This window comes from Elephas maximus, chromosome 24, assembly GCF_024166365.1.
Source record: "Elephas maximus indicus isolate mEleMax1 chromosome 24, mEleMax1 primary haplotype, whole genome shotgun sequence".
Classification (NCBI taxonomy): Eukaryota; Metazoa; Chordata; class Mammalia; order Proboscidea; family Elephantidae; genus Elephas; species Elephas maximus.
Window position 1 is genome coordinate 4,922,752 of NC_064842.1, and position 27,273 is coordinate 4,950,024.

The 27,273-nt window shown below is 39.3% G+C and overlaps 1 protein-coding gene across 4 annotated transcripts in view; it reads right to left on the minus strand.

Moving 5' to 3' along the window:
- The window catches only part of USH2A (usherin), a 906,431-nt gene that overhangs the window by 329,944 nt on the left and 549,214 nt on the right, over positions 1–27,273 (minus strand). For all 4 annotated transcript variants that reach the window (XM_049868234.1, XM_049868232.1, XM_049868231.1 and 1 more), the window contains 2 exons: positions 14,725–14,875; positions 14,002–14,144 (listed from right to left, as the gene is read on the minus strand). In XM_049868234.1, coding sequence (XP_049724191.1) covers positions 14,002–14,144; positions 14,725–14,875 — 294 coding nt within the window. The remainder of the gene's footprint in view (positions 1–14,001; positions 14,145–14,724; positions 14,876–27,273) is intronic.

Sequence of the window (27,273 nt, forward strand, 5' to 3'; positions counted from 1 at the left end):
GTGTCCTTAAAACAATCAACTATATGAGACCAAATGGTCAACATTTACCCATAAGCAAAGATAAGAAGGCAAGGAGCGGGGGGCAGGGAAGCTAAATCAATGGAAACAGAACAAACAAAATGGAAATTATGAGAGTGCTAACACCTTGTGAAAATAGTAACCAGTGTCACAGAACAATTTATATAAAAATTGTTAAATGGGAACCTAATTCATTGTGTAAACTTTTACCTGAAACACAATTAAAAAAAAAAAAAAGATGAGTGAAGGCTGCTGAGAAGAAAAGTACATTGGGGACCCAGATATGGGAATAATTCCCCTCATTGGCCCATCTTTTCTTCACAGTGCAATTCTAAAGGTGGAAAAAATAACAAGATCAAATGTAATGAGTAAACATCGTCGTACTTGAATTACAAGGGGGTGTAGGTAATAAGATAAAGGAGCTCTACAGGTGCAGTGGTTAAGTTTGGCTGCTAACTGAAATGTCAGCAGTTCGAACCCACCAGCTGGTCCATGGGAGAAAGACATGGCAGTCTGCTCCCTTAAAGATTACAGCCTTGGAAACTCTATGTGGCAATTCTACTCTATCCTATAGGTTCTCTGCAAGTTGGAATTGACTAGATGGCACCAGGTCTTTAGGTAATAAGATGTACTTCCTATGTCTTAGCATAGCCTAGTCAAAAATTATAAACAATCAGCCTGTTAGCAAAGTAACTAACACATTTAAAAAAACTATGTAATTCCACAGGGGGAAAACACAAAATCTACAAATTATATTTATTAATGCCTCTTTGATCAGTGCTTAAAACATAAATGTGGAATTTTTACCTACAAATTTGGGGAAATGATCAAAAATTTAAGGTCTTTTTAAATATACGTGACAACTAAACAGTCTTCTCTATAGCCAATTATTATTATTTGGAAGTAGGGGAGTCATCCTCAGAAAGCAAATTTCATTAGGTTGATCTAATTTCATGTTTATGCCATATATGTTTGTTATTAAAATGACTGAAATAATCAGTCATCTGTATTTCAATCTTGTTACCTGGAAAACCTTGAGAGAAGCAGATTAAATGACTCTTGTTGGTCTAGCAAATCCAGCTATCTAAGGAAAAGCAGATTATCTTATATCCGACACAGTAGACAAAATAGTAGGCCCATATTTAAACTGTGATCGAAAGAAACGTCCCTTCTTCACCAACTACAATTTCTACATGCATATACCGTATAGAAAATTCTTGGACAAAATACAGGAAACAATAGTCTAATCAGGAGCAATGGGTATTCCTGGTTTAAAGATATCAAAGATTTCAGCTGCTAGGTAAATGTCTTCATTTTATTAATCACATGTTCCCAAATCTAACACAATTTTAATGTAGTTTTGCAAGCTACAAACATGCCAGGTGCTTGGACTACTAGCATCCAAAAAAAAAAAAAAGTGCTGTTTGTATTTACCTGGTTGCCACAGTTGAAGACTACACTGACCAAGTCTGCTGGAACAACCACCTTTTATTAACATACATTTAACAGGATTTAAAATATTCAGAGGAAATGTGCATTGTTATTATTTGGCATCAACACATGAGATTTTTAAAAAGTACATAGAATTGGATATTGGTGGCCCACAGATGTAAATGACAAATTATTTGAAAAAAAAAAAAATCTATTAAGTTCCCTCACAGCCTTTATTTCCATCCTGGAGAACTTCTCTTTGCACCCAGACATTTGCATCTCTGGCTGTAGTTCATTTCCTGCCTAGGTTTCTCCTGATGTTTTCAGCTGTGTCACAGGCTGGACAAAAATCACTGTCTTGAAATATCAAAGTAAAAATATTGCCATGGATGACCCACTTGGGCACAGGGAAGTATCGAGGCTGTGGCTGATGCAGAAAGGTGCCTGCTGATGGTGTGGAATTCAAATGTGGGCATGAGGTGACGTCTCTGTTTCATTCTGTAAGATGATATGTGAACTTTCTACACTGGAAATTGCACTTTGGTGAGCTGGAGGTGCTGGTCAGGATCAAGCATAAAGTGCAATTCTGGCAAGAAGCTGTCAGCATGGGTGGTTTTATAAGCAATACTTTGAAGTCTTGACAGAAAAACTGCTTGTGCCCAATGCCAATCATTCAGTCTTTGTCAACTCGATTGCACATCCTCTCAGAGATGGCATCCATCTCCACTGACACCCAAAATATAGAGCACACTGTCACCTCGTCTCGGGGGTGAGCCTGCACTGGTAACTTAATCTGGGAGGTCAGGTGGCCACCATCTGGCTCTGCTAATGTGGATGACTGCAATGCATGCACACAAAGCAGGGGGAGGGCTAGCTCATCAGTTTGAGGGAAAGTATTTAAATAAAGGAGTCCCTGGGAGGTGCAAATGGCTAAAGAACTCAGCTTCTAACTGAAGGGTTGCAGGTTCAAGTCTACCCAGAGGCATCTCAGAAGAAAGGCCTGGAGATCTACTTCTGAAAAATCAGCCACTGAAAGCCCTACAGAGCACAGTTCTACTCTGACACAATGGGGTCACTATGAGTCAAAATTGACCGGATGGCAACTGGTTTATTTAAATAAAATGAAGGTTGGGTTTCCTGAGTTAATACATCCTAAGTAATCCAGGGTTACTAGCTCTTACTTGAGGAAGATAAAGGGTTAATACTGCTCACTTCAAACCCAGGATCCCCAAATCACAAGGATGGCAGTGTTCCTGGGCATGAAAATTCTAGCCACATAGTTTCTAGTTTGTAAATTTTCCCCTTTGGGTCCATGGGTGGCTCAGATAGTTAAGTGCTCAACTACTAGCCAAAAGGCTGGCAGTTTGAACCCATGAAGAGGCACCTCGGAAGATAGGCCTGGCTATCTGCTTCCAAAAGGTCACAGCCTTGAGAATCCTATGGAGCAGTTCTACTTTGCACGCATAGGGTCACCATGAGTCGGAATCAACCCTACAGCAACTAACAATGACAACAATGAGAAGAGTTCTTTTATGGTAGGTTGAGATGCGGGGTAAGTTGCTCATCAAAGGATGCTGTGCTAATTATTCTTTGCAGTGTTTTGGACTTTGTTTATTATGTGCTACCATCTTGCCTGTAGATAAGAGGTAATGGCCCCCATTCAAAGAAAATTGTGGCCAGATTACCACTGAGGAAATCCAAGTGTTGCCCATTCTCCGTAGGGATGGATATTGCAGGTGCCAAAAAAGGAGAGCCTTTCATGCTTTTTCAACCTGGCATTCTATGGAGCCATCACTTCTACAGTGGGCAGAATAATTATTTTTAGTTAGCCTTTATTGAGTACCACCAAACACGCTGGTATAGCTAAGAGGGAGATCAAAAATTTATCTTCATCTTGAACTGGTGAGCAATGGTGACTGTGCACGTGCCATCCTACCACCTACCCCTCACAAGTTGGTGAGCAGTGGCAACTGCGTGCAAGTGCCTCTATGTACCCACCACCCACCACTCACCCCCGACGCAGTGAGCAATGATGACTGTGTACCCCCTTGCCACACCTCCCCAACCCTGTGAGCGATAATGACCATGCCTTCTGCTTGGCCACCATACCCACCACATGCTACTCTATCCACTCAGTGAGTACCTTCACCTACTCCTGTGCCACTAGATCAATGACAAATAGCAGGCAACACCCACCCAGCCCACCCTCAGCTGCCCCACATGACCAGCAAATAGAGACCTGCACTCACACTCCCAGCCACTGCCCAACCCACCCAGAATCAGGGGCGAGCACTCCAGTGCTGCCAGACTAGTGACCAGAGTAGCACACCTGCTCCTCCCACCAGGACATAGCAAAACGGACAAAAAATAGGATGAAGCAGACAAACATACAATCCATAAACAAATATAATAACACCTTAATGCCTTGAAGACAGCTCACAATATCAAGTCACGTGAAGAAGCAAGACAAGATGGCTCAAGCAAGTAACCAAAATAAAGGGGCAGAAAACCTTCTCGAGGAAGAAATGGTAATGTAACGGTAAGATAAGGAATTCCAAAAACTTATATACAGGACCTTCCAAGAGATCAAGGAAAACAGACAAAAGAAGGAAAGCACAGACAAAACTCTAGAAGAATTCAAGACAACAATACAAGAACAAAATAACAAAATAAATGGAAAATTAGAAACCATACAAAAACAGTAACTAGAAATCCAGAAGATTAACAATAAAATTTTAGAAATAGATAACTCAGTATAATGATATAGGAGTAGAATTGAATCAATGGAATAGAGAATCAGTGAAAATAGAGGAAAAACACCTTGATACAGATTTGTTTGAGGAATATTCAGAAAAAAAGAATGAAGCAAAATGAAGAAAGGCCTAAGAGTTATGTGGGACAGTATCAAGAGGAATAATTTACACATGATAGGAATCCCAGAACAGGAGGAGACCAAAAAAAAAACAAAAGCACAGAAAAATTTTTTCATATTTGCTGGCAGGAAACATCCCTAATATCATGAAAAATGAGAAGAAATCCATCCAAGAAGCTCAATGAACCCTGTACAGGATAGACCTCAAAAGAAAGTCACAAAGACATATCATAATCAAACTTTCCAAACCTGAAGACAAAGATAGAATCCTGAGAGCTGCTCAGGATAAATGAACTATCACCTACAAAGGGGAACCAATAAGATTAAGCTCTGATTTCTCGGCAGAAACCATGTTGGCAAGAAGCAAATGGCATGACATACATAAATACCTTAAAGAAAAAAAAGTTGTCAATCAAGAATTATATATCCAGCAAAATTGTCTCTCAATTACAATGGCAAAACTAAGATATTTCCAGATAAACAGATCTTAAGGGAATGTGTAAAAATCAAATCAACCTTACAAGAACTATTAAAGGAAGTCCTTCAAACAGAGAGACAACAACCTGAGACTAAGACACATGATAACACCACCCAGATACCAACCAATCAAGACAAAGAATTCTCAAAAATAAAATAAAGTAGCAGACTGAAAACAGGGAAGAAAGGTGTCAATCTGTAAATGACGACTATTTCAAAATAAAAAGTAAAAAGAAAAAAAAAGGGGGGATAAATGGTGTAGCTACAAAACTTTTATATTAATAGGAAGTCAAGGCAATATTAAGATATAACACACTGTTTTAAACTTAGGAAGATAAAGGTAAACTTCAGGGTGACCACAAAGAAAATTAATAAACCTACTCATCAAAATGGAAAAGAAGAAAACCATAAAGACTCAGTAAACACAAAATCATCAACAACAAAGGAAACGAAAGGAAAATCCATAAACAACAAAACTTAGTTCAGAAAAATAAGTGAAGCAAATAAACTTAACACCACACACACACACAAAAAACGCACAACAAAATAACAGCAGTAAATTCATACCTATCTATAATCACACTGAATGTAAATAGGTTAAATGCATCAGTCAAGAGACAGAGAGTAACAGAATGGATTAAAAAAAAAAATGACTATCAATATATTGCCTACAAGAGACATACCTTACATACAAAGGTAAAAATAAGCTAAACATCAAAATTTGGAAAAAAAAAAAAAAAAAGTAGCCAAAAAAGAGCAGGAATGGCAACATTAAACTCTGATAAAATAGATTTTAAGGCAAAATCCAGCATAAAAGTCAAGAAATGGCACTATCTAATGACTAAAAGGCCAGTTCACCTAGAGGGCATAACCATAATAAATATTTATGCACCTATCATCAGAGTTCCAAAATACATAAGATGAACTCTAACAGTATTGAAAAGAGAAACAGACAGTTCACAATGATACCCAGAGACTTTAAAACACCACTTTTGATGAAGGACAGAACAACTAGAAAGAAACTCAACAAAGATGCAGAAGATCTAAACATCACAATCAAACAACTTGACCTCATAGACATATGCAAATATTCCATACAACAACAGCATCACACATATTCTTCTCCAATGCACATGGATCATTCTATGGGTAGACCATATTTTAGGCCAAAAAGTAAGCTTCAGTAAATTAAAAAATATTGAAATATTACAAAGCATCTTCTCTGATCACAACACTATCAAATTAGAAATAAATAACAGGAAGAACAAGGAAAAAATTAAATACATAGAAAATGAATAACATTGGGTAATAGAAAAAATTTAAAACAAAATTAAAAAATTCCTAGAATCAAACGAGAATGAAAACACAACATACCAAAACCTTTGGGACACAGAAAAAGCAGTGCTCAGAGGTCAATTTATAGCAATAAATGCACACACTGAAAAGAAGAGGGAGCAAAATCAATACCTTAACTCTACAACTCAAACAAATAGAAAAAGAGCAGCAAAAGAAGCTCACATTTTTATCTAATAAAAATTAGACAAAAGATAAATGAATCAGAAAAAGAATCGAAAGAACCAACAAGACTAGAAGTTCGTTCTTTGAAAAGATCAACAAAATTGTCAAACCACTGGTAAAACTGACAAAAGAAAAGAAGTCGATGCAAATAACCCAAATAAGAAATGAGATGGTGGCATTACAACAGAACCGGCTGAAATTAAAAGGATCATAACAGAATATTATGAAAAATTGTACTCCAACAAATTTGAAAACCCAGAAAAAATGGACAAATTCCTAGAAACACACTACTTACCCAAACTAACATAAACTGAGGTAGAAAATCTAAACAGACATAACAAAAGAAGAAATTGAAGAGGTAAAAAACAAAACAAAACAAAAAAGTCCTGGCTCAGACAGCTTCACTGGAAAATTCTACCAGACATTCAGAGGAGCTGACACTGCTATTATTCAATGTATTCCAGAACACAGAAAAGGAAGGAATACTCCCCAATTCATTCCAGGAAACCAGCATAACCCTGATACCAAAACCAGGCAAAAACACTACTAAAAAGAAAATATAGGTCAATATCCCTCATGAATATACACGCAAAAATTCTTGACAAAATTCTAGCCAATAGAATTTAATAGCATATAAAAAAAAAAATACATCATGACCAAATGGAATTGATACCAAAAAAAAAAATTTTTTTTTTTTTATGCAAGGATGGTTACACATTAGAAAATCAATCAATGGAATTCACCACATACGTAAAACAAAGAACAAGAATCACATGATCATCTCATTTGATGCAGGAAAGGCATTTGATAAAGCCCAACACCTGTTCATGACAAAAAACTCTCAGGAAAACAGGAATAGAAAGGAAATTCCTCAACATAATTAAGGGCATATATACAAAACCAACAGCCAACATTATTCTCAATGGAGAGAGACTTGAGAATGGGAAGCAGACAAGGATGCCCTTTACCACCACTCTTATTCAATGTTGTACTTCTGAAAGTCCCAGCTACAGCAACAAGGAAGAAAGAAATGAAAGGCATACGAATTGACAAGGAAGAATTAAAACTATCCCTATTTGCAGATGATATGATCACATACACAGAAAATCCCAGAGACTCCACAAGAAAGCTACTGGAACTAAGAGAAGAATTCAGTAAAGTGTCAGGGTACAAGATCAACACACAAAAATCAGCTGGATTCCTCTGCACCAATAAAGAGAATTCCAAAAATCAGGAAAACAATACCATTTACAGTAGCCTTCAAAAAGATTAAAAAAACAAAAAAAAAAAACAAAAATCTAACTAGAGATGTAAAAGACTTATACAAAGAAAACTACAAAACATTACTGCAAGAAACCAAAAGAGACATACATAAATGGAAAAAACATACCATGCTCATAAATAGGAAGACAACATTGTGAAAATGTCAATACTACCCAAAGAGATCTAGCAATATAATGCAATCCCAATCCAAATTCCAACAACATTCTTTAATGAGATAGAAAAACAATCACCAGCTTTATATAGGAAAGGAAAGAGGCCCTGGATAAGCAAAGCATTATTGAAGAAGGACAAAGTAGGAAGCCTCACAGTCCCCAATCTCAGAAATTACTATACAGCCACGGTAGTCAAAACGCATGCTACTGGTACAATGACAGGCACATAGACCAACGGAACAGAATTGAGAATGCAGAAATATACCTCTACCTATGGACAGCTGATCTTCCACAAAGGGTCAAAATAGGGAAGAGAAAGTCTCTTTAACAAATGATGCTGGCAAACTGGATATCAATTTGCAAAAAAATGAAATAATATCCATACCTCACACCACACGCAAAAAGCTAATTCAAAATGGATCAGAGACCTAAATGTAAAACTATAAAGATCATGGAAAAAAAAACATGGATAAGTTTAGGGACCCTATGGCATAAAATGAATATCAAACATAACTAAAAATTCAGAAACATCAGAAGATAAACTAGATAACTGGGATCTCCTAAAAATTAAACACTTATGCTCATCCAAAGAGTAAAAAAAGAACTTGTTATTGTTGTTGTTAGGTACTGTCAAGTCAGTCCCAACTCATAGCAACCGTACGCACAACAGAACGAAACACTGCCCGGTCCTGAGCCATCCTTACAATTGTTGTTACGCTTGAGTTCATTGTTGCAGCCACTGTGTCAATCCACCTTGTTGAGGGTCTTCCTCTTTTCCACTGACCCTGTAATCTGCCAAGCATGATGTCCTTCTCCAGGGACTGATCCCTCCTGACAACATGTCCAAAGTATGTAAGACACAGTCTCACCATCCTTGCCTCTAAGGAGCATTCTGGTTGTGCTTCTTCCAAGACAGATTTGTTCATTCTTTTGGCAGTCCATGGTACACTCAATATTCTTCGCCAACACCACAATTCAAAGGCGTCAACTCTTCTTCAGTCTTCTTTATTCATTGTCCAGCTTTGACATGCATATGATATGATTGAAAATACCATGGCTTGGGTCAGGCACACCTTAGTTCTCAAGGTGACATCTTTGCTCTTCAACATTATGAAGAGGTCCTTTACAGCAGATTTACCCAATGCAATGCGTCTTTTGATTTCTTGACTGCTGCTTCCATGGTTGTTGATTGTGGATCCAAGTAAAATGAAATCCTTGACAACTTCAATCTTTCCTCCATTTATCATGATGTTGCTCATTGGTCCAGTTGTGAGGATTTTTGTTTTCTTTTTATGTTGAGGTGCAATCCATACTGAAGGCTGTGGTCTTTGATCTTCATCAGTAAGTGCTTCAAGTCCTCTTCACTTTCAGCAAGCAAGACTGTGTCACCTGCATAACGCAGGCTGTTAATGAGTCTCCCTCCAATGCTGATGCCCCATTCTTCTTCATATAGTCCAGCTTCTTGGATTATTTGCTCAGCATACAGACTGAATAGGTATGGTGAAAGGATATAACCCTGACACACGCCTTTCCTGACTTTAAACCCCTTGTTCTGTCTGAACAACTGTCCCTTGATCTATGTACAGGTTCCTCATGAGCACAATTAAGTGTTCTGGAATTCCCATTCTTCACAATATTATCCATCTGACATCAGCAATGATATCCCTGGTTCCACGTCCTCTTCTGAAACCAGCCTGAATTTCTGGCAGTTCCCTGTCAATATACTGCTGCAGCCATTTTTGAATGATCTTCAACAAAATTTTGCTTGCGTGTGATATTAAGGCTATTGTTCTATAATTTCCACATTCGGTTGGCTCACTTTTCTTGGGGATAGGCATAAATACGGATCTCTTCCATCCAGTTGGCCAGGAAGCTGTCTTCCATATTTCTTGGCATAGACGAGTGAGCACCTCCAGCGTTGCATCCGTTTGTTGAAACATCTCAACTGAATTCCATCAATTCCTGGAGTCTTGTTTTTTGCCAATGCCTTCAGTGCACCTCTTCAGTACCATCAGTTCCTGGTCATATGCTACCTCTTGAAACAGTTGAAATTAACGACTCTGTGTATTTCTTCCATCTTCTTTTGATGCTTCCTGCGTCATTTAATATTTTCCCAGAATATCTGTCAAGATTGCAACTCGAGGCTTGAATTTTTTCTTCAGTTTTTTCAGCTGGAGAAACGCCTAGCATGTTCTTCCCTTTTGGTTTTCCATCTCCAGCTCTTTGCACATGTCATTATAATACTTTACTTTGTCTTCTCTAGATGCCCTTTGAAATCTTCAGTTCTTTTACCTGATCAATTCTTCCCTTTGATTTAGCTGCTTGACTTTCGAGAGCAAGTTTCAGAATCTCCTCTGATATCCATCCTGGTCTCTTCTTTCTTTCCTGTCTTTTCAGTGACTTCTTGCTTTCCTCATGTTTGATGTCTTTGATGTCATTCCACAACTCATCTGGTCTTCGGTCACTAGTGTTCAATGCATGTGGTACATACATACAATGAAATACTATGCAACAATAAAGAATAATAATGAATTTGAGAAATATCTCAGAACATGGATGAATCTGGAGGGCATTACGGTGAGTGAAATAAGTCAATCACAAAAGGACAAACATTGTATGAAACCACTATTATGAGTAGTCAAGAAAAGGTTTACACAGAGAAAGAAACATTTTTTGATGGTTATGAGGGGTGGCAGGGGGAAGGAGGGAAAATCACTAACTAGAGAGAAGGCACGCATTAATTTTTGAAGGGAAAGGCAGTACACAATACGGGGAAAGTCAGCAGAACGTGGCCAAGGCAAGGGAAGACACAGAGAGGCATGCAAGAAGAAGACATTGACAGTAAATACTGTAACATATAAAATCCTGCAACAGCAGGAATAAAAAAAACAATAATTTATGAGTGGACACATAGGTCAATATGTGCATTGAATAGGTGTGGAAGGGTGTATTGGAGTATACTCACGTGCATATATAGGTTTGTCTATGGATATTTCTACATATACACGCGTATGTGCAGCATGAATATTTGTATATATAATAGAGCACATGGGGCACAGTCGTAGAAACATCCTAAACATAACCAAAAACTCCAAGGGACTGAGTTACTGGGCTTGAAGGCTAAGGGCCATAGTCTTGGGAGACATCTAGGTCAATTGCCATTACGTAGTTGATAAAGACAATGTCCTACATTCTACTCTGGTGAGTGGAGTCTGGGATCTTAAAAGCTTGTGAGTGGCCACATAAGATACAACTACCTATCTCTTTATGTCTGGAGCAAAGGAGAGTGAAGAAAACCAAAGGCTCAAGGAAAAAATTAGTCCAAAGGACGAATGGACTACAAGAACCACAGCCTTCACTAGTCTGAGACCAAAAGAACTAGATGGTATCCAGTTATCACTACTGATCACTCTGACCAGGATCACAATAGAAGGTACTGGTTAGAGTGGGGAAAAGAAAGTAGAACAAAATTCAAATTCATAAAAACGATCAGATTTACTGGTCCAAGAGAGACTGGAGGAGCCCCCAAGACTAACTTGGAACTGAAGCCATTCCCGGAGATCACCTTTCAGACAAATAACAGACAGGCCTATAAATACACAATAAGACCCATGAGGAAAGTATTCCTTAGAACATCATCTCCATGACACCAAAAGGGCAACATACCTGCCCAAAAGCAAAGATGAGAAGGCAGGAGGGGGCAGGAAAAACAGATGAATGGAATGGGGAACTCAGGGTGGCAATAGGGAGAGTGTTGACACACTGTGGGGATTGCAACCAATGTCACAGAACAATTTGTGTATAAACTATTGAATGGGAAATTAATTTGTTCTGTAAATTTTCACCTAAAGCACAATAAAAAAAAAAAATTATCTTCAGTTGTTTAAAAAAAAGTTCCTTAAAAACTCTCTTTTGAATTTATGATCTTTAGTTCATTAATCTGAATTATGGTTGGTGAACACTGTATGAGATTCATCAGAGTGTAAGTAGCATTGCCCTTAAAACAAAGGTGGAGGCCTTGAGCCAGTTTCTTTCAAGTTGGTTCTGACTCATGGTGACCCCATGTGTGTCAGAGAAGAACTGTGTTGAATATGATTTTCAATGACAGTGATCTTTTGGAACTAGGTTGCTAGGCCTTTCTTCCAAGGCACCTCTGGGTGGACGTGAATCACCAACCTTTCAGTTATCAGCCAAGTGCTTCACCCATTTGCATAATGCATTAATGCTTGCTAGACCTCAAGTGCTGTTTATTATACAGTTTACCAAATGGTACCTTGAGATCAAAATGACTGGATGTGCCTTATAAAGTGCCCAACTTGCTCCCCAGAGTGTAAGTTGGGCACTTGGGAAGAAAGGGTTAAGAGTTACATATGATTTTTCTATATTAAAAAAAAATTTAGAAAAAGTAAAAAGTTCTATTATGTCTCACTTGATGTCTTATCTTCACTAAAATAATACAATTAAGGACACTGTAGAAATAAAACAATTTATTTAATATATAGTCCATATAGTTTCATATTCATAAGGTTTTCACTGGCTAATGCTTTTCAAAAGTAGACTGCTGGGTCCTTCTTCCTAGTTTGTCTTAGTCTGGAAGCTCAGCTGAAACCTGTCCTCCATGGGTGACCCTGCTGGTATCTGAACACTGGTGGCATAGCTTCCAGCATTACAGCAACACGCAAGCCCCCACAGTACGAAAAACTGACAGACACGTGGGGGAGAAAAGACTGAAGCTGTCAAGGATTTCATTTTACTTGATCCACAATCAACAGCCATGGAAGCAGCAGTCAAGAAATCAAAAGACGCATTGCATTGGGTAAATCTGCTGCAAAGGACCTCTTTAAAGTGTTGAAGAGCAAAGATGTCACCTTGAAGACTAAGGTGAGCCTGACTCAAGCCATGGTATTTTCATTCACATCATATGCATGTGAAAGCTGGACAATGAATAAGGAAGACCGAAGAAGAACTGCCGCCTTTGAATTGTGGCGTTGGCAAAGAATATCGAATATACCACGGACTGCCAAAAATAACGAACAAATCTGTCTTAGAAGAAGTACAACCAGAACGCTCCTTAGAAGCAAGGATGGTGAGACTGCGTCTTACATACTTTGGACATGTTGTCAGGAGGGATCAGTCCCTGGAGAAAGACATCATGCATGGCAGAGTACAGGGTCAGCAGAAAAGAAAAAGACCCTTAACGAGGCGGATTGACACAGTGGCTGCAACAATGAGCTCAAGCATAGCAACAATTGTAACGATGGCTCAGGACCGGGCAGTGTTTTGTTCTGTTGTGCATAGGGTCACTATGAGTCGGAACCAACTCAACGGCACCTAACAACAACAACATAGTTTCATATACCACGTCTTTTGATTAATATCCAACCTTTCAAAAGTTACCTAGGGCCTCATTGGATACAGAGCCAGCATGAAAACTGGGCAACAGAGCAAAATCTTTTAAGAAGCCCCTGACTAATAGACTTGACAAAATGAACCCTAAAAGCCTCATTGTTCAAAGACACAGGGTCCCCTTTTCTTTGTCTCTTGATTCAATTTCCAACTTTCAAAAAAAAATTATACTTCCATACATATGCTTTGATTTTATATTTGTATAAAATCAAATATTATGGTCATGTATTTACTTTACATATGTAACCTAGTAAAACATATATATGCAAACATAACTTTTCAGTGAAAATCTAGAAAATTATCTTTTTTAGTTGAATATAGCCATCATGATCTAGTTTTCGTAACACATGCAGAATCATTGCTGTCAGACTGTACTTCCTGCTCGAGGTTGGCTCTCAGGTTCACATAAAAGTACAGCAGAATCTGTCTCCAGGAAACCGTTTAATGTCACTTCAAGCATCTTCCCGAAACGAGGTCCACACCTCACTTTCTCCTACCTGCCAGACTTCCTCCAAAACAGAGAACACCGTGACGTTTGGTCACAGAGGAGAAGATGACAACCTTTCTCCTTCAGGGTACCTAGGTGCACCTTGACGGATAGATTGGGGCCGTATCATAATTTATTGTGAATTACTTCTTCCTGTCTATAGGCCTGATAACTCTCAACGCTCCAAGCCCATGTTTTTCTTCCATCTGGATATTTCCCCCATTTCCCCGAGAAGAGATTTTGTGCTAAAGATTAAGGAAGTAGAGAGGCTCATTTCTTTGCTTTGGAAAAACTGAAGACGTTTAAGACTCCCCAGTATAGAGGGCATTCGGCTGTATGTTATTCCAGGCACTTACTGTCCTCTGTGGTCATGAATGGAATCCAAAAACTATGCGTACTGCCAAATCCATTGGAGGCAACCAGCCGAAACTCATACTCTGTGTACGGCTGGAGATCTCTCACTTCATAGCTTAACGATGCAGAAGGGCCGGAAAATAACCTATATGGAGGAGAGATGGTAATTAGGAAGTCTTAGACGTTCAGAGATAAAAAGACAAACAAAATCTCATGTGAAAGAATTTTCAGAGAATGTTAACATACATTTAAGTGCTGGAATTTTGTGTCGTCGAATGGTATCTCTTTTTATTAAATAAGTGGCCATTTGGCTGAGGGTTTGTAATCTTGTGTTTATGTACGATACAAATTCTGCAGTATTGAGACACAGATTGCCATGTGGAATCTGTATAGGTATTACAGTATTCTAGACACAGCTCATGCAACATTCTCTTGGGTTCAAGTGCATCTCTGCTTTGTTCAATACATATGCTCGTGAAAACTATCAAGAAATCTTATTTTAGATGCTAAATAGATGGAAAAAAAAGTATATATTTCTGTAAAGCAAATGATTATCCACTAGGTTGTTTGCTTGTTTTCCTTTTGTTTGAACTCTTAAAAGGCAACCTATTTTTGTTGCAAAGGAGAACTGACCTATTCTTCAAAAATTAAGGTAATGCAAATTAGGTCTACGTTGTACACCCAGATAACAGCTAAGAGGATGGACACTAAAATGGAATGCTCACTCTAGAATTTCACGGGCGGAGTGGCCAGGCCTCATCTGGAGCTGGTATCTGGGAGAGCCGGGGGCGTTGTTATGAACTGGTGTAGACCAGACAACCTGAAGACTGGTTGGAGTGGCAGCTGAAAGCCTTGGAGGCAGCACGCCATCTGGAGCTGTCGACAACCACAGATGAATTAGAGCAGAGAGAACTGTGGAGAACATATGCTGCCTGGGATGGAAATGCTCCATATACTGGAAAAACTGTTCCTCGGGATCAACAACGATGTTAAACATGGTCCATTTAATTTAACATTTTCATTCCTGAACTACTGTACTTCCTCATTGTTCATTTCAACACAATTACATTATTATTCCAGTCTTCAAAGCCAGTCCCCAAACAGCAAGAAAAATGAATACGCAGCACATTTCACCTGTACTTCTGTTTACCGAATTGAAAACAGGTAGGGGGATTTAGCCAAGCAAGTACCTTTGAAAATTAACTCTTTGTTCAACAGACCAAGCAAGCTAATATTGAAATAGTTCATCCTATCTGTATCAGCCATTAGTCATCTTAATCACACCACCCCAATGTGGGAAACCCAGGTTCGATTCCCAGCCACTGCACCTCAAGCTCAGTCACCTCTTGTTTCTTAGTGGAGGCTTGCATGTTGCTGTGATGCTGAACAGGTTTCAGCAGAGTTTCCAGACTAAGAACAGGAAGAAAGGCCTGGCGATCTGTTTCCAAAAATCCACCTGGTGTGTGCGAGGTCCCTGTGAGCACGGGGTCCCATGAGTTGGGAGCTGACTCTGGCAGCTAACAACAACAACACATAAAGCAATTTGCTGCTGCTGCTTTTTTTTCTTGAGGAAGGGAAGTTTGCTGAAATCATGTTTTCTGAATGATGAATATACATGATTGGCTGAAAATAGCACATTCCAGCCTTAATCCTCACCCATGAATATATGACAAGTATACTCTTTTTCGAGAAGCCCTGGTGGAGCAGCGGTTAAGAGCTTGGCTGCTAACCGAAAGGTCGGTGCTTTGAATCGACCAGTCGACCCGTGGGAGAAAGATGTGGCAGTCTGCTTCCAAGAAGATTTGCAGCCTGGGACGCCCTGTGGGGCAGTTTTACTGTGTCCTACTCGGTTTCTATGAGTCGGAATTCAACTCAACGGCAATGGGTATGGGTACACTCTCTTCCTGTTGAGTTTTATATAGTCAGTTGTTTCTTCTCACTGTGCCCTCCCCTTATTCAAATAAGTTACAAATTGGGGCCTATATGTCACTTTTGGTAGTCTTGCTGAACCTCTTGCAAATCTCTCCTTAGTTCAGCATAGGTGCTTGATAAAATCTGTCAGGGTAATACATTCGAGTAGTTCTACAAAGCCTCACTGTAACAAGTGAATCTAAATCCTGTTCTAATTTTTAACAAAAATGACAAGATGACTTTGGCTATTGAATGAACTCTTCCAACAGGTATAACTTGAATGAATTTGTCATATGAGCACTTGTCCCAAAACTAATCAGAAACTCAAAAGCACAGGCTTTGGAGTTAAAGAAAGCCCTATGGTTTTAGAAAAATTACCTAGTGACTCTGCAGCTGCTTTCTCATCTTTAAAATGGGAATAATAATATTTCTCTTGTTATTGTTGTGAGACAATGTAAGCAAAATACCTTATTTTTGGTTGTAGTAATCATTAAGTAATTATTATCTATTATTTTTTTGAAGCCTTGGTGGTACAGTGGTTAAGAGCTTGGCTGCTATCCAAAAGGTCGGTAGTTCAAATCCACAAGCTGTTCCGTGGAAACCCTATGGGATAGTTCTACTCTGTCCTGTAGGGTCACTGGTTGGAATTGACTTGATGGCAATGGGTTTGGTTTTTTGGTATTATTGTTGTTAATAGCTAGCAATTACTTAACAGCTAACAATGTTAATTAAAATCAGTGATTAACATCATTAATAGCTAAGATGAAACTAAATACAGGGTTCATTTTCAGCTCTCTTCATACATAACCTCATGTATATGTGAATTTTATGTATTCTCCAATTCAGGTGAACCTGTCTGTGAACAGTGAGGCTGATGAATGACCAACAATGAGAATGGAAGACTAGAATACACTTTTCAGCTATCAGTTTTACGTGTTTCTAGTTAATAATTCACTCATTCTTTCAATAAACATTTATTGAGCGTCTATTCTTTGCCAAGGGGTGTTGTAGGTGTGCAGGAATAATGTCGCTGAAGAAAACAGACACAGTCCTTGTCCTCAAGGAGCTAACATTTAAGTGGTGGAAGCAGGCAATAAGAAAACAGATACATGAAACACTGCCAGGTGGTAATCAAAGCCTTGAGAAAAATACAGCAGCATAAGGGAAGAGAACATGACAAGGAAGCTTGCAATTTTAATTACTAGATAATAATTTTGGCTAGATAAGATCATTAGGTGACACCTGAGCAGAAAAAATTGAGGGAGGTGGCCACGAGAATGTTTGCAGGAAGAGCAATACAGTCAGTTCAAAGGTAGTGAAAAGGAGGAAGTAGTCATGTTTAAGGAGCAGTTAAAAAGCCAACATGACTGAAACGGACGGAGTAAGGGTGAGAGAGGAAGGAAAAGAAGTCAGAGGGATAGGCAGGGTCCAGATAATGAGAGTCTGTGAAAGTCATAGTAGGGGCTTTGGATTTTAATCTAAACAGGATGGGAACCATTGAAGGGTATACCAAAGAAATGGTACAATCTGACTCTAAACTTATAAAAACCATTCTGCTATAGGAGGGTAAGCGTGGAAAGAGAGACATCAACTATTGAAATACAGGCAACAGATGATGGGACCTTAATTTCAACTAATAGCAGTGAAAGTGCTGAAACATTTTGCTATTCAGTTGACTGTAGTGTGTATGGATAATAGAAAAGAAGATAGTCAAAGATGGCACCAATGTTTTTGGCCCAAACACCCAAGTAAATGGTGGTTCCATTACTGTGATAAGGAACAATGAGGGGAGAAACAGGTTATGGGGCAACCAAGAGTTCTGTTTTGGCTGTGTTACACTTACAAGTGTATTATGCATCTTAATGGAGATATCAAGGAAGCAGTTACAGATGTGAGTCTGGACGTGAATTGTGGTATTATATTTAAAGGCTGAGACTTGATGAGATAACCTAGGGAGTCAGAGTAGATGGAGCAGAGAAGAGGTCTAAGACTCAAGCCCTGGGATCCAACTAAATTCGAGGTCAGCAGGATGATGCTACAGCAGAGGAAACAGAAGGAGTGGTCAGCGAGGGAGGAGAAACACAAACAAAAGGTGACATCTTGGAAGCCAAGTAAAGAAGGCATACCCAAAGGGAAAGACTAATCAACTGTGTCTGATGAGTGCAAGTAAGAAGAAGACTGAGAGTTGAACTTTGTGTTTGTCCACGCGGAGGTGTTTGGTGACCTTGCCAAGAGCAGAAGCAGTGCAGTGGTGAGCAGGGCAGTCTGATTAGAGAAGGCTGAGAAGAGAATGAGATGGGAGTGAGTGGGTATACTGTCCACAGAAAACTCTTTTGAGGGGTCTTGTTCTAAGGGGGTGTTGAAAATGGGGGGGGGCAACTAGAGAAACTCGTGGTATCAAAGGAAGGGTTTCTGAAAATGGGAGATGTGGCAGCAGGTTTGCGTGATTACTGGAATGGTCCAACAGAGATTGGTTGAAATGACAGTTTAGAAGAGAGAACAATTCTCAGAGCAAAGTCTTGGGTGGCAGGGAGAGAAAGGAGAGCCTGTGTACATGCGGAGGGACTGTCCACCAGTGCCCAGAAGTCAATGCAGAAATTGACGGTTCCGATTCAGAAAGTTGGGGAGATTTAATGATGGGAATATAACAAAGATCTCTTACAAGGGTTTCCATTTTCTCCATGAACAAAATAAAAGCAAAGGCATCAGCTCGGTGCCCAAGTGTGAGGGTGAATTGGACGCATCAAAAGAGAGAAAACTGTACGAAATATTTCTCTCAGTTTGTAGAACGGTGACATGACAAAGTAATGCAATATGATTGTTGTCCAGAGCAACTATCACTCAGTAGTTCTAACTTTAAATCTTTGGATTATAGGACATTCATTGCTAAATACCAAGTATTGATATTTTATCTGTGAGCTCAAATAGTTTTAGTAATGGTAATTTCTTATTTGATACATATCTTTGATTGATTTATAACAAATGCACACACACAAGACCAACCAAAAAAAAAACCAGACCCAGTGCCACTGAGTGGATTGTGACTCATAGTGACCCTATAGGACAGAGTAGAACTGCCCCATAGAGTTTCCAAGGAGCACCTGACAGACTCGAACTGCCGACCCTTTGGTTAGCAGCCGTAGCACTTAACCACTACGCCACCAGGGTTTCCCACACAGAAGAAGAGTACTGCAAAACAAGGGCAAAAAGTCGAGAGCAGTGTGCATATAACGTAGAGAATATAAAACCATGTCCACTTGCTTGATCGCTTTTTGCCTGATCTATCTGCAACAAGGAGTATAACATCATCGATGAGTCGAATTCTGAGTGAAAATCAGTTTCAGTAAGTCATCACCAGGAACAAATTACAGTTCATAATACGTATACAAAATTCCCTTCTTCTGTTCAAAACTGCATTGCCATGCTATTAAGAAAAGAACAGAGGAGTACCCAAAAGTAGGCTCCACAACATGAATAAACCACCATGGATTATCTTCTGAACAACAATAAAACATCTATTTGCTCCATTAAATTGGACACACTGATTATTTAAAACTGCAAAATATTTCCAAACAGAGTCATCATCTTCTTCACATATAATTCCTCATTTTGTATGCTTTCAGCAACACAAAATTCTAGAAACCTTTCTTTCCCCTCCGTTTAACCCCTTTTATCCTAGACCTAGTCCTCAGAGGCTCTTTAGCACCAAAGCAATACCTGGGAGCCAGCCGTAATTCCACCCCTGGCTTCTTAACAGAAGAGCCATGTATCTCTCAGCTTGATATATTGTCTCCAAGATGCTATGTGGCTCAAAAAGCCTCTCTCAGATTTAATATGACCCTCGTGGGGCAGGCACTCCACAGACAACCTCCTGAATCAACAAATCTTGTCCAGTAAATACTAATTCTACAAGGCAACTGGATAAAACAGCTATCCCCGTCTATAAATTCAAAGGAAGGAATTTTTTTTTATGAAATTTCAAATTTAACCTTCTTTCTAAGGCAAAACTAATACAAAACATTAAGCAATTTTTGGACTGTATGTTTTTATTAAGCTTTTAAATGATGCATATTTCAGATGCTTCTCTACACACACACACACATACACACACACACACACGACAGAAAATGAGTTACAAATGACCCAAACCTTTGCTCCATAGAGGTTTATAGAACTCTAGGGGTGAGCTCTAAAAAGCAAAAATAGAGGCTTTTTTTCCATCTGACATAAAGTTGATGGCTACTAAGAGTGTAGGGGCCAGAAGAGAAAAGTTATGGGGAGAAAGTGTCTTAATTGTGATCCCCATAAGCCCCCGTTTCTGTCTCAAGCCACTTCACAGAATTGTTACTATTGCAGTGTGTTTTTTGCATGTGCCTGCGTGTTTCAAGATAGTAGAATAAAACGTTGCATTAAAATATAAAAGAAGCCTATGATTTTTGTAAGAAGCCCAATTCTGTGATTAAACCTACTGAGTACTACTATGCATGAAGCACTTTGCTGGGGCTGGGAAAGGAGAGGACAGGTAAAAAGGAAAGAACAGGTAAGAAGGGAGGATAAGGCCATGTGCTTGATATTTAACACAGAGAAAAAACATGACTCAAAGACCTGTAATGGGAAACAATGTGTGCACAGCATAAGAGAGGTATAAGTGCCTTGGGGGATTCAGAAGTTAGCAGCTCACATCCACGTGTGTGTTAAACCCAGCCTTTTTGAGGGCTGTGCCTTTAAGTGGCACTGTCACGGGGGACTGTCAGCTGAGCGCATCTGGGTTAATAATGCTCTCAGCCTAATTCCAGTGCCTAGTGTCCCGTCAACCTTCCTGTGCTCATTCCACTTAGATGTGATGCTTCCAGCTGGGTTCACTTGGAATCTGACTCTGGACCATTCCAAACTACCCTCTCACTTCAGAGATTAGATTTCTGGCATCCTTGTTTATCTTGTGATGAACATAAGCATTCTGACTGCAGCTCAGTGCCTGGCACACATTCAAAATTTTGAATTACATATTTACTTATCATATTTTGACATAGCGAGATATGGGCAAGGATTTCAAATTCTAGTTTCTAGAATGGAAAACTAAAGTTCAGATACATATATTGAGCCATTGAGTCATGAACAAATTGAAAACAGAAGGCAAGACTCAATTCCCAGCCACTAAACCATATGTCATTAAAACAGATATTAATTTTGAGGAAGACACAGATGTGCTAACAAATGGACGGTCAACCTTGAGCACAAGGATGCACACACAACAGAATTAAATAGGAACAAATAGGTTAAAGTATATTTAATGTTCTCAAAACAGTCCCTCTTAATAGTTCATTTTTCAAACCCACACTGGGTGCCAACTTTTTTAGCATAATTGTTTCCAATCCTCAGAATTACGTGACAAAATGATAGTTGGATATCTCTGTAGTATAGAGTCTGAGGCTCAGGGAACTTAAAAGTTTTATTCAAAGTCACAACACTGATAATTGGCAGAGGATTCAAACTAGAACTGTTTAAGTCCAAAGACAGTGTTTTTAATTCTACACCACAAAAAGTCCGTTATAGCAAGCCATTTATAATATTGAAAAAATATTACATATACTAAAAAGTTTAAAGGCACATAATTTACAATATTGAATAAATTACTCTTAGGAAAGCTTGTATTTATGTTCTTTCTAACTCGTATAGTATACACTATCCCACTGACAGCATTGTACTTCCAGGCAGATCTTGAAATGTGTTTGGGACAATGGATGCGATGCCATTCCTCTTCAATTTGTTATTCCCGGCATAGTAGGCCATATGATTGTCTGATTCAAAATGACCAATACCAGTCCATTTCAGCTCACTAATGCCTAGGATATCGATGTTTATGCATTCCATTTCATTTTTGATAGTTTCCAATTTTCCGAGATTCATAATTTGTATATTCCACATTCCAATTATTAATGGATGATTGCACCTGTTTCTTCTCATTTTGAGTTGTGCCACTTCAGCACATCAAGGTCCCGAAAGCTTGACTCCACCCATTTCATTAAGGTCGGCTCTACTTTGAGGAGGTAGCTCTTCCCCAGTCATATTTTGACTGCCTTCCAACCTGAGGGGTTCATCTTCCGGCACTATATCAGACAATGTTCTGCTGCTATTCATAAGGTTTTCACTGGCCAATTTTTTCAGAAGTAGACTGCCAGGTCCTTCTTCCTAGTCTGTCTTAGTCTGGAAGCTCTTCTGAAACCTGTCCACCAAGGGTGACCTTGCTGGTATTTGAAATATTAGTGGCAAAGCTTCCAGTATCACAGCAAACTGACAGATATTTTAAGGACTAAGTTGTGCCTGACCCAAACTGGTGTTTTCAATTGCCTCATATATATGCAAAAGCTGGACAATGAATAAGGAAGACTGAAGAAGAATTGATGCTTTTGAATTACGGTGTTGATGAAGAATATTGAATATACTGTGGACTGCCAGAAGAATGAACTTATCTGTCCTGGAAGAAGTACAGCCAGAATGCTCCTTAGAAGCAAGGATGTTAAGATTTTGTCTCACATGTTTTGGACATGGATTGGAGGGACCAGTCATCAGAGAATGACATCATGCTTGGTAAAGTAGAGGGTCAGTGAAAAAGAGGAAGACCTACAATGAGATAGACTGACACAGTGGCTGCAACAATGGACTCAGGCATAACAATGACTGTGAGGATGGCACAGGAGTGGGCAATGTTTCATTCTGTTGTACACAGGATCGCTATGAGTTGGAACTGACTTGACAGCACCTAACAACAACAACAACAACTCATATACTTAAATAGTACTTCCCCGGTCTTATTTCTTTATCACAGCAGCAAGGACTCTGTCTCCTTATCATTCCACAATGACCCTCACATAGAACAACTAGTGTGAATTAGTCATATCTAAGGAATTCACCAAAACCCACAGAAATTCAATAAAACTCAAGTCTATGGATTCCTAAGAGGAAAAATATTTTAAAACATTCAGTGCTATCTACGAGTATGTCATGGAATTGATCTTTGATCATATGATGTTTAAAAAAAATAGCATCTTAAATATGGAAGTCAGATAGCTTAAAAGTCGCCAACTTTAACTTCCCACCAAATAAAGCATTCTTTCTAAAACATACCAGACAGGTGATCCCTGAACGTCTGCTGTTCTTTATCAATGACAGGAAAAGAGCTGCATTGTAAATTGCCCCCGTACATTATTGGACAGTTCTTGTGGGTTGAACAGCTCTTTCTGATGTAGAAATAAAAACTGTATTACTTCTACAAATCTTAGGGTGAACATAATCTTTTTTCAACACTGAACCCCTCTGAGAGTGAAACACGGTACCTTAAATAAATGACAGGAGTTAACCGAGTTGCAGCAGGAATAGACTGGGATTTTCTTGGGCAATGGGTGCATATGGTTGGTCAGGTTAACAACACCGGCCTCTTTAAGACTGGCCTCCTTACCTGGGTCCTACTACTTCCCGAGAAAAAGCCTCCTCTATCATTATTGCCCAGAACTTCAGGAATTTTAAGTACACCCACCTCTCAGTTATTGGCATAGTTAAGTTCCAAAGGCCTTTCATTACTCGAAAATCACAATTATGCAAAAACGGGGGATGGCCACAACAGATCACAAAATGGAGGATAACTACATCATTACACAACTGCCAAGTTATATCATTACATAACTGCCAGGTAACATCATTATATAACTGCCAAATGACATCATTACGTAACTGTTGAACCACTGAGAATCATGGCCCAGCCGAGGACCCACAGCTTTGGCCACCACAGCCAGTGCTTCTCTCGCCTTACACCCTGACGTTTGCTACCAGCAGATGTACGCTGTTAACGCGCAAACTAGTTGGATAGCAGATTTTTTTTTACTACTGTTGTAAATGAGAAATGTCAGATAACAAGATAGTTGATAAGTGAGGAGTACTGTCCTCTGCTGTGTTTCCTGTTCCCTCCAACTATTTTTCATAAAATGTGATTTCTCAGCCATTAACTGGCTGTTTTTTTTTTTTTTTAATCTGATTTGGCTGTGTTCCCAGTTTGATAATGCCCATTTAAAAATATGATGCCCTATACCTAAACCAAACACTCTTTGTGCATTCAGACCAGAGCACCACAGGGAGACTCTGACTTTTTCTTATTGAGGTAAAATATGTATCATAAATATTTGCTGTTTCAACCAGTTTTAAGTGTACAAGTCAGTGACATTCATCATGCTATGCAACCATCACCCACTCTCCATTTTTAAAAATGTTTTGTTTTATCCCAAACAGAAATCCAGTTACCCTAAGGCAATAACTCTCCATTCCTCACTCCCCCTTCCCCAAATAACGACAGATAAAGATTTTTATCTATGCATTGCCAGTTCTAGATATTTTGTTAGTGGAGTCATACAGTATATGTCCTTTTGAGTCTGACTTACTTCACTCAGCAGAATGTTTTCAAGGTTCACCCATGTTGTAGCATGTATTAGAACTTCATCTCTCTTTAGCGCTGAAAAGTATTTAATTATACCTATGTACCACCTTTTCCCCCGTGTGTCTGTCAGTTTGTCGTACTGTGGGGGCTTGTGTGTTGCTGTGATGCTGGAAGCTATGCCACCGGTATTCAGATACCAGCAGGGTCACCCATGGAGGACAGGCTTCAGCTGAGCTTCCAGACTAAGACAGACTAGGAAGAAGGACCCAGCATTCTCCTTCTGAAAAGCATTAGCCAGTGAAAACCTTATGAACAGCAGCAAAACATTGTCTGATATAGTGCTGGAAGATGAGCCCCCCAGGTTGGAAGGCACTCAAAAGATGATTGGGGAAGGGCTGCCTCCTCAAAGTAGAGTCGATCTTAATGATGTGGACGGAGTAAAGCTTTCGGGACCTTCATTTGCTGATGTGGCACAACTCAAAATGAGAAGAAACAGCTGCAAACATCCATTAATAACCGGAACCTGGAATGTACGAAGTACGAATCTAGGAAAATTGGAAATCGTCAGAAATGAAATAGAATGCATAAACATCGATATCCTAGGCATTAGTGAGCTGAAATGGACTGGTATTGGCCATTTTGAATCAGACAATCATATAGTCTACTATGCTGGGAATGACAACTCGAAGAGGAATGGTGTTGCATTCATCATCAAAAAGAACGTTTCAAGATCTATCCTGAAGTACAACGTTGTCAGTGATAGGATAATATCCATATGCTTACAAGGAAGACCAGTTAATATGACGATCATTCAAATTTATGCACCAACCACCAGAGCCAAAGATGAAGAAATAGAAGATTTTTATCAGCTGCTGCAGTCTGAAATTGATCAAACATGCAATCAAGATGCATTGATAATTACTAGTGATTGGAATGCAAAAGTTGGAAACAAAGAAGAAGGATCAGTAGTTGGAAAATATGGCCTTGGTGATAGAAACAATGCTGGAGATCGAATGACAGAATTTTGCAAGACCAATGACTTCTTCATTGCAAATACCTTCTTTCACCAACATAAACGTCGACTATACACATGGACCTCGCCAGATGGAACACACAGAAATCAAATCGACTACATCTGTGGAAAGACACGATGGAAAAGCTCAGTATCATCAGTCAGAACAAGGCCAGGGCCCGACTGTGGAACAGACCATCAATTGCTCATATGCAAGTTCAAGCTGAAACTGAAGAAAATCAGAGCAAGTCCACGAGAGCCAAAATATGACCTTGAGTATATCCCACCTGAATTTAGAGACCATCTCAAGAATAGATTTGACACATTGAACACTAGTGACTGAAGACCAGACGAATTGTGGAATGACATCAAGGACACCATCCATGAAGAAAGCAAGAGGTCACTGAAAAGACAGGAAAGAAAGAAAAGACCAAGGTGGATGTCAGAGGAGACTCTGAAACTTGCTCTCGAGCGTCGAGCAGCTAAAGTGTAAGGAAGAATTGATGAAGTAAAAGAACTGAACAGATTTCAAAGGGCCTCTCGAGAAGACAAAGTAAAGTATTATAATGACATGTGCAAAGAGCTGGAAATGGAAAACCAAAAGGGAAGAACAAGCTCAGCGTTTCTCAAGCTGAAAGAACTGAAGAAAAAATTCAAGGCTCGAGTTGCAATAGTGAAGGATTTCATGGGGAAAATATTAAACGAGGCAGGAAGCATCAAAAGAAGATGGAAGGAATACACAGAGTCACTATACCAAAAAGAATTAGTCGATATTCAACCATTTCAAAAGGTGGCATATGATCAGGAACCGATGGTACTAAAGGAAGAAGTCCAAGCTGCTCTGAAGGCATTGGTGAAAAACAAGGCTCCAGGAATTGATGGAATATCAATTGAGATGTTTCAACAAACATCATACTGGAGGTGCTCACTTGTCTATCCCAAGAAATATGGAAGAAAGCTTCCTGGCCAACTGACTGGAAGAGATCCATATTTATGCCTATTCCCAAGAAAGGTGATCCAACCGAATGTGGAAATTATCCAACAATATCATTAATATCACACACAAGCAAAATTCTGCTGAAGATCATTCAAAAATGGCTGCAGCAGTATATCGACAGGGAACTGCCAGAAGTTCAGGCCGGTTTCAGAAGAGGACGTGGAAGCAGGGATGTCATTACTGATGTCAGATGGATCCTGGCTGAAAGCAGAGAATACCAGAAAGATGTTTACCCATGTTTTACTGACTATGCAAAGGCATTCAACTGTGTGGATCATAACAAACTATGGATAACACTGCAAAGAATGGGAATTCCAGAACACTTAATTGTGCTCATGAGGAACCTTTACATAGATCAAGAGGCAGTTCGGACAGAACAAGGGGATACGGATTGGTTTAAAGTCAGGAAAGGTGTGCGTCAGGGTTGTATTCTTTCACCATACCCATCTAATCTGTACGCTGAGCAAATAATACGAGAAGGTGGACTATATGAAGAAGAAGGGGGCATCAGGATTGGAGGAAGACTCATTAACAACCTGCATTATGCAGGTGACACAACCTTGCTTGCTGAAAGTGAAGAGGACCTGAAGCACTTACTAACGAAGATCGAAGATCACAGCCTTCAGTATGGATTACACCTCAACATAAAGAAAACAAAAATCCTCACAACTGGACCAATGAGCAACATCATGATAAACAGAGAAAAGATTGAAGTTGTCAAGGATTTCATTTTACTTGGATCCACAATCAACAGCCATGGAAGCAGCAGTCAAAAAATCAAAAGACGCATTGGACAAATCTGCTGCAAAGGACCTCTTCAAAGTGTTGAAGAGCAAAGATGTCACTCTGAAGACTAAGGTGCGCCTGACCCAAGCCATGGTATTTTCAATCACATCATATGCATGTGAAACCTGGACAATGAATAAGGA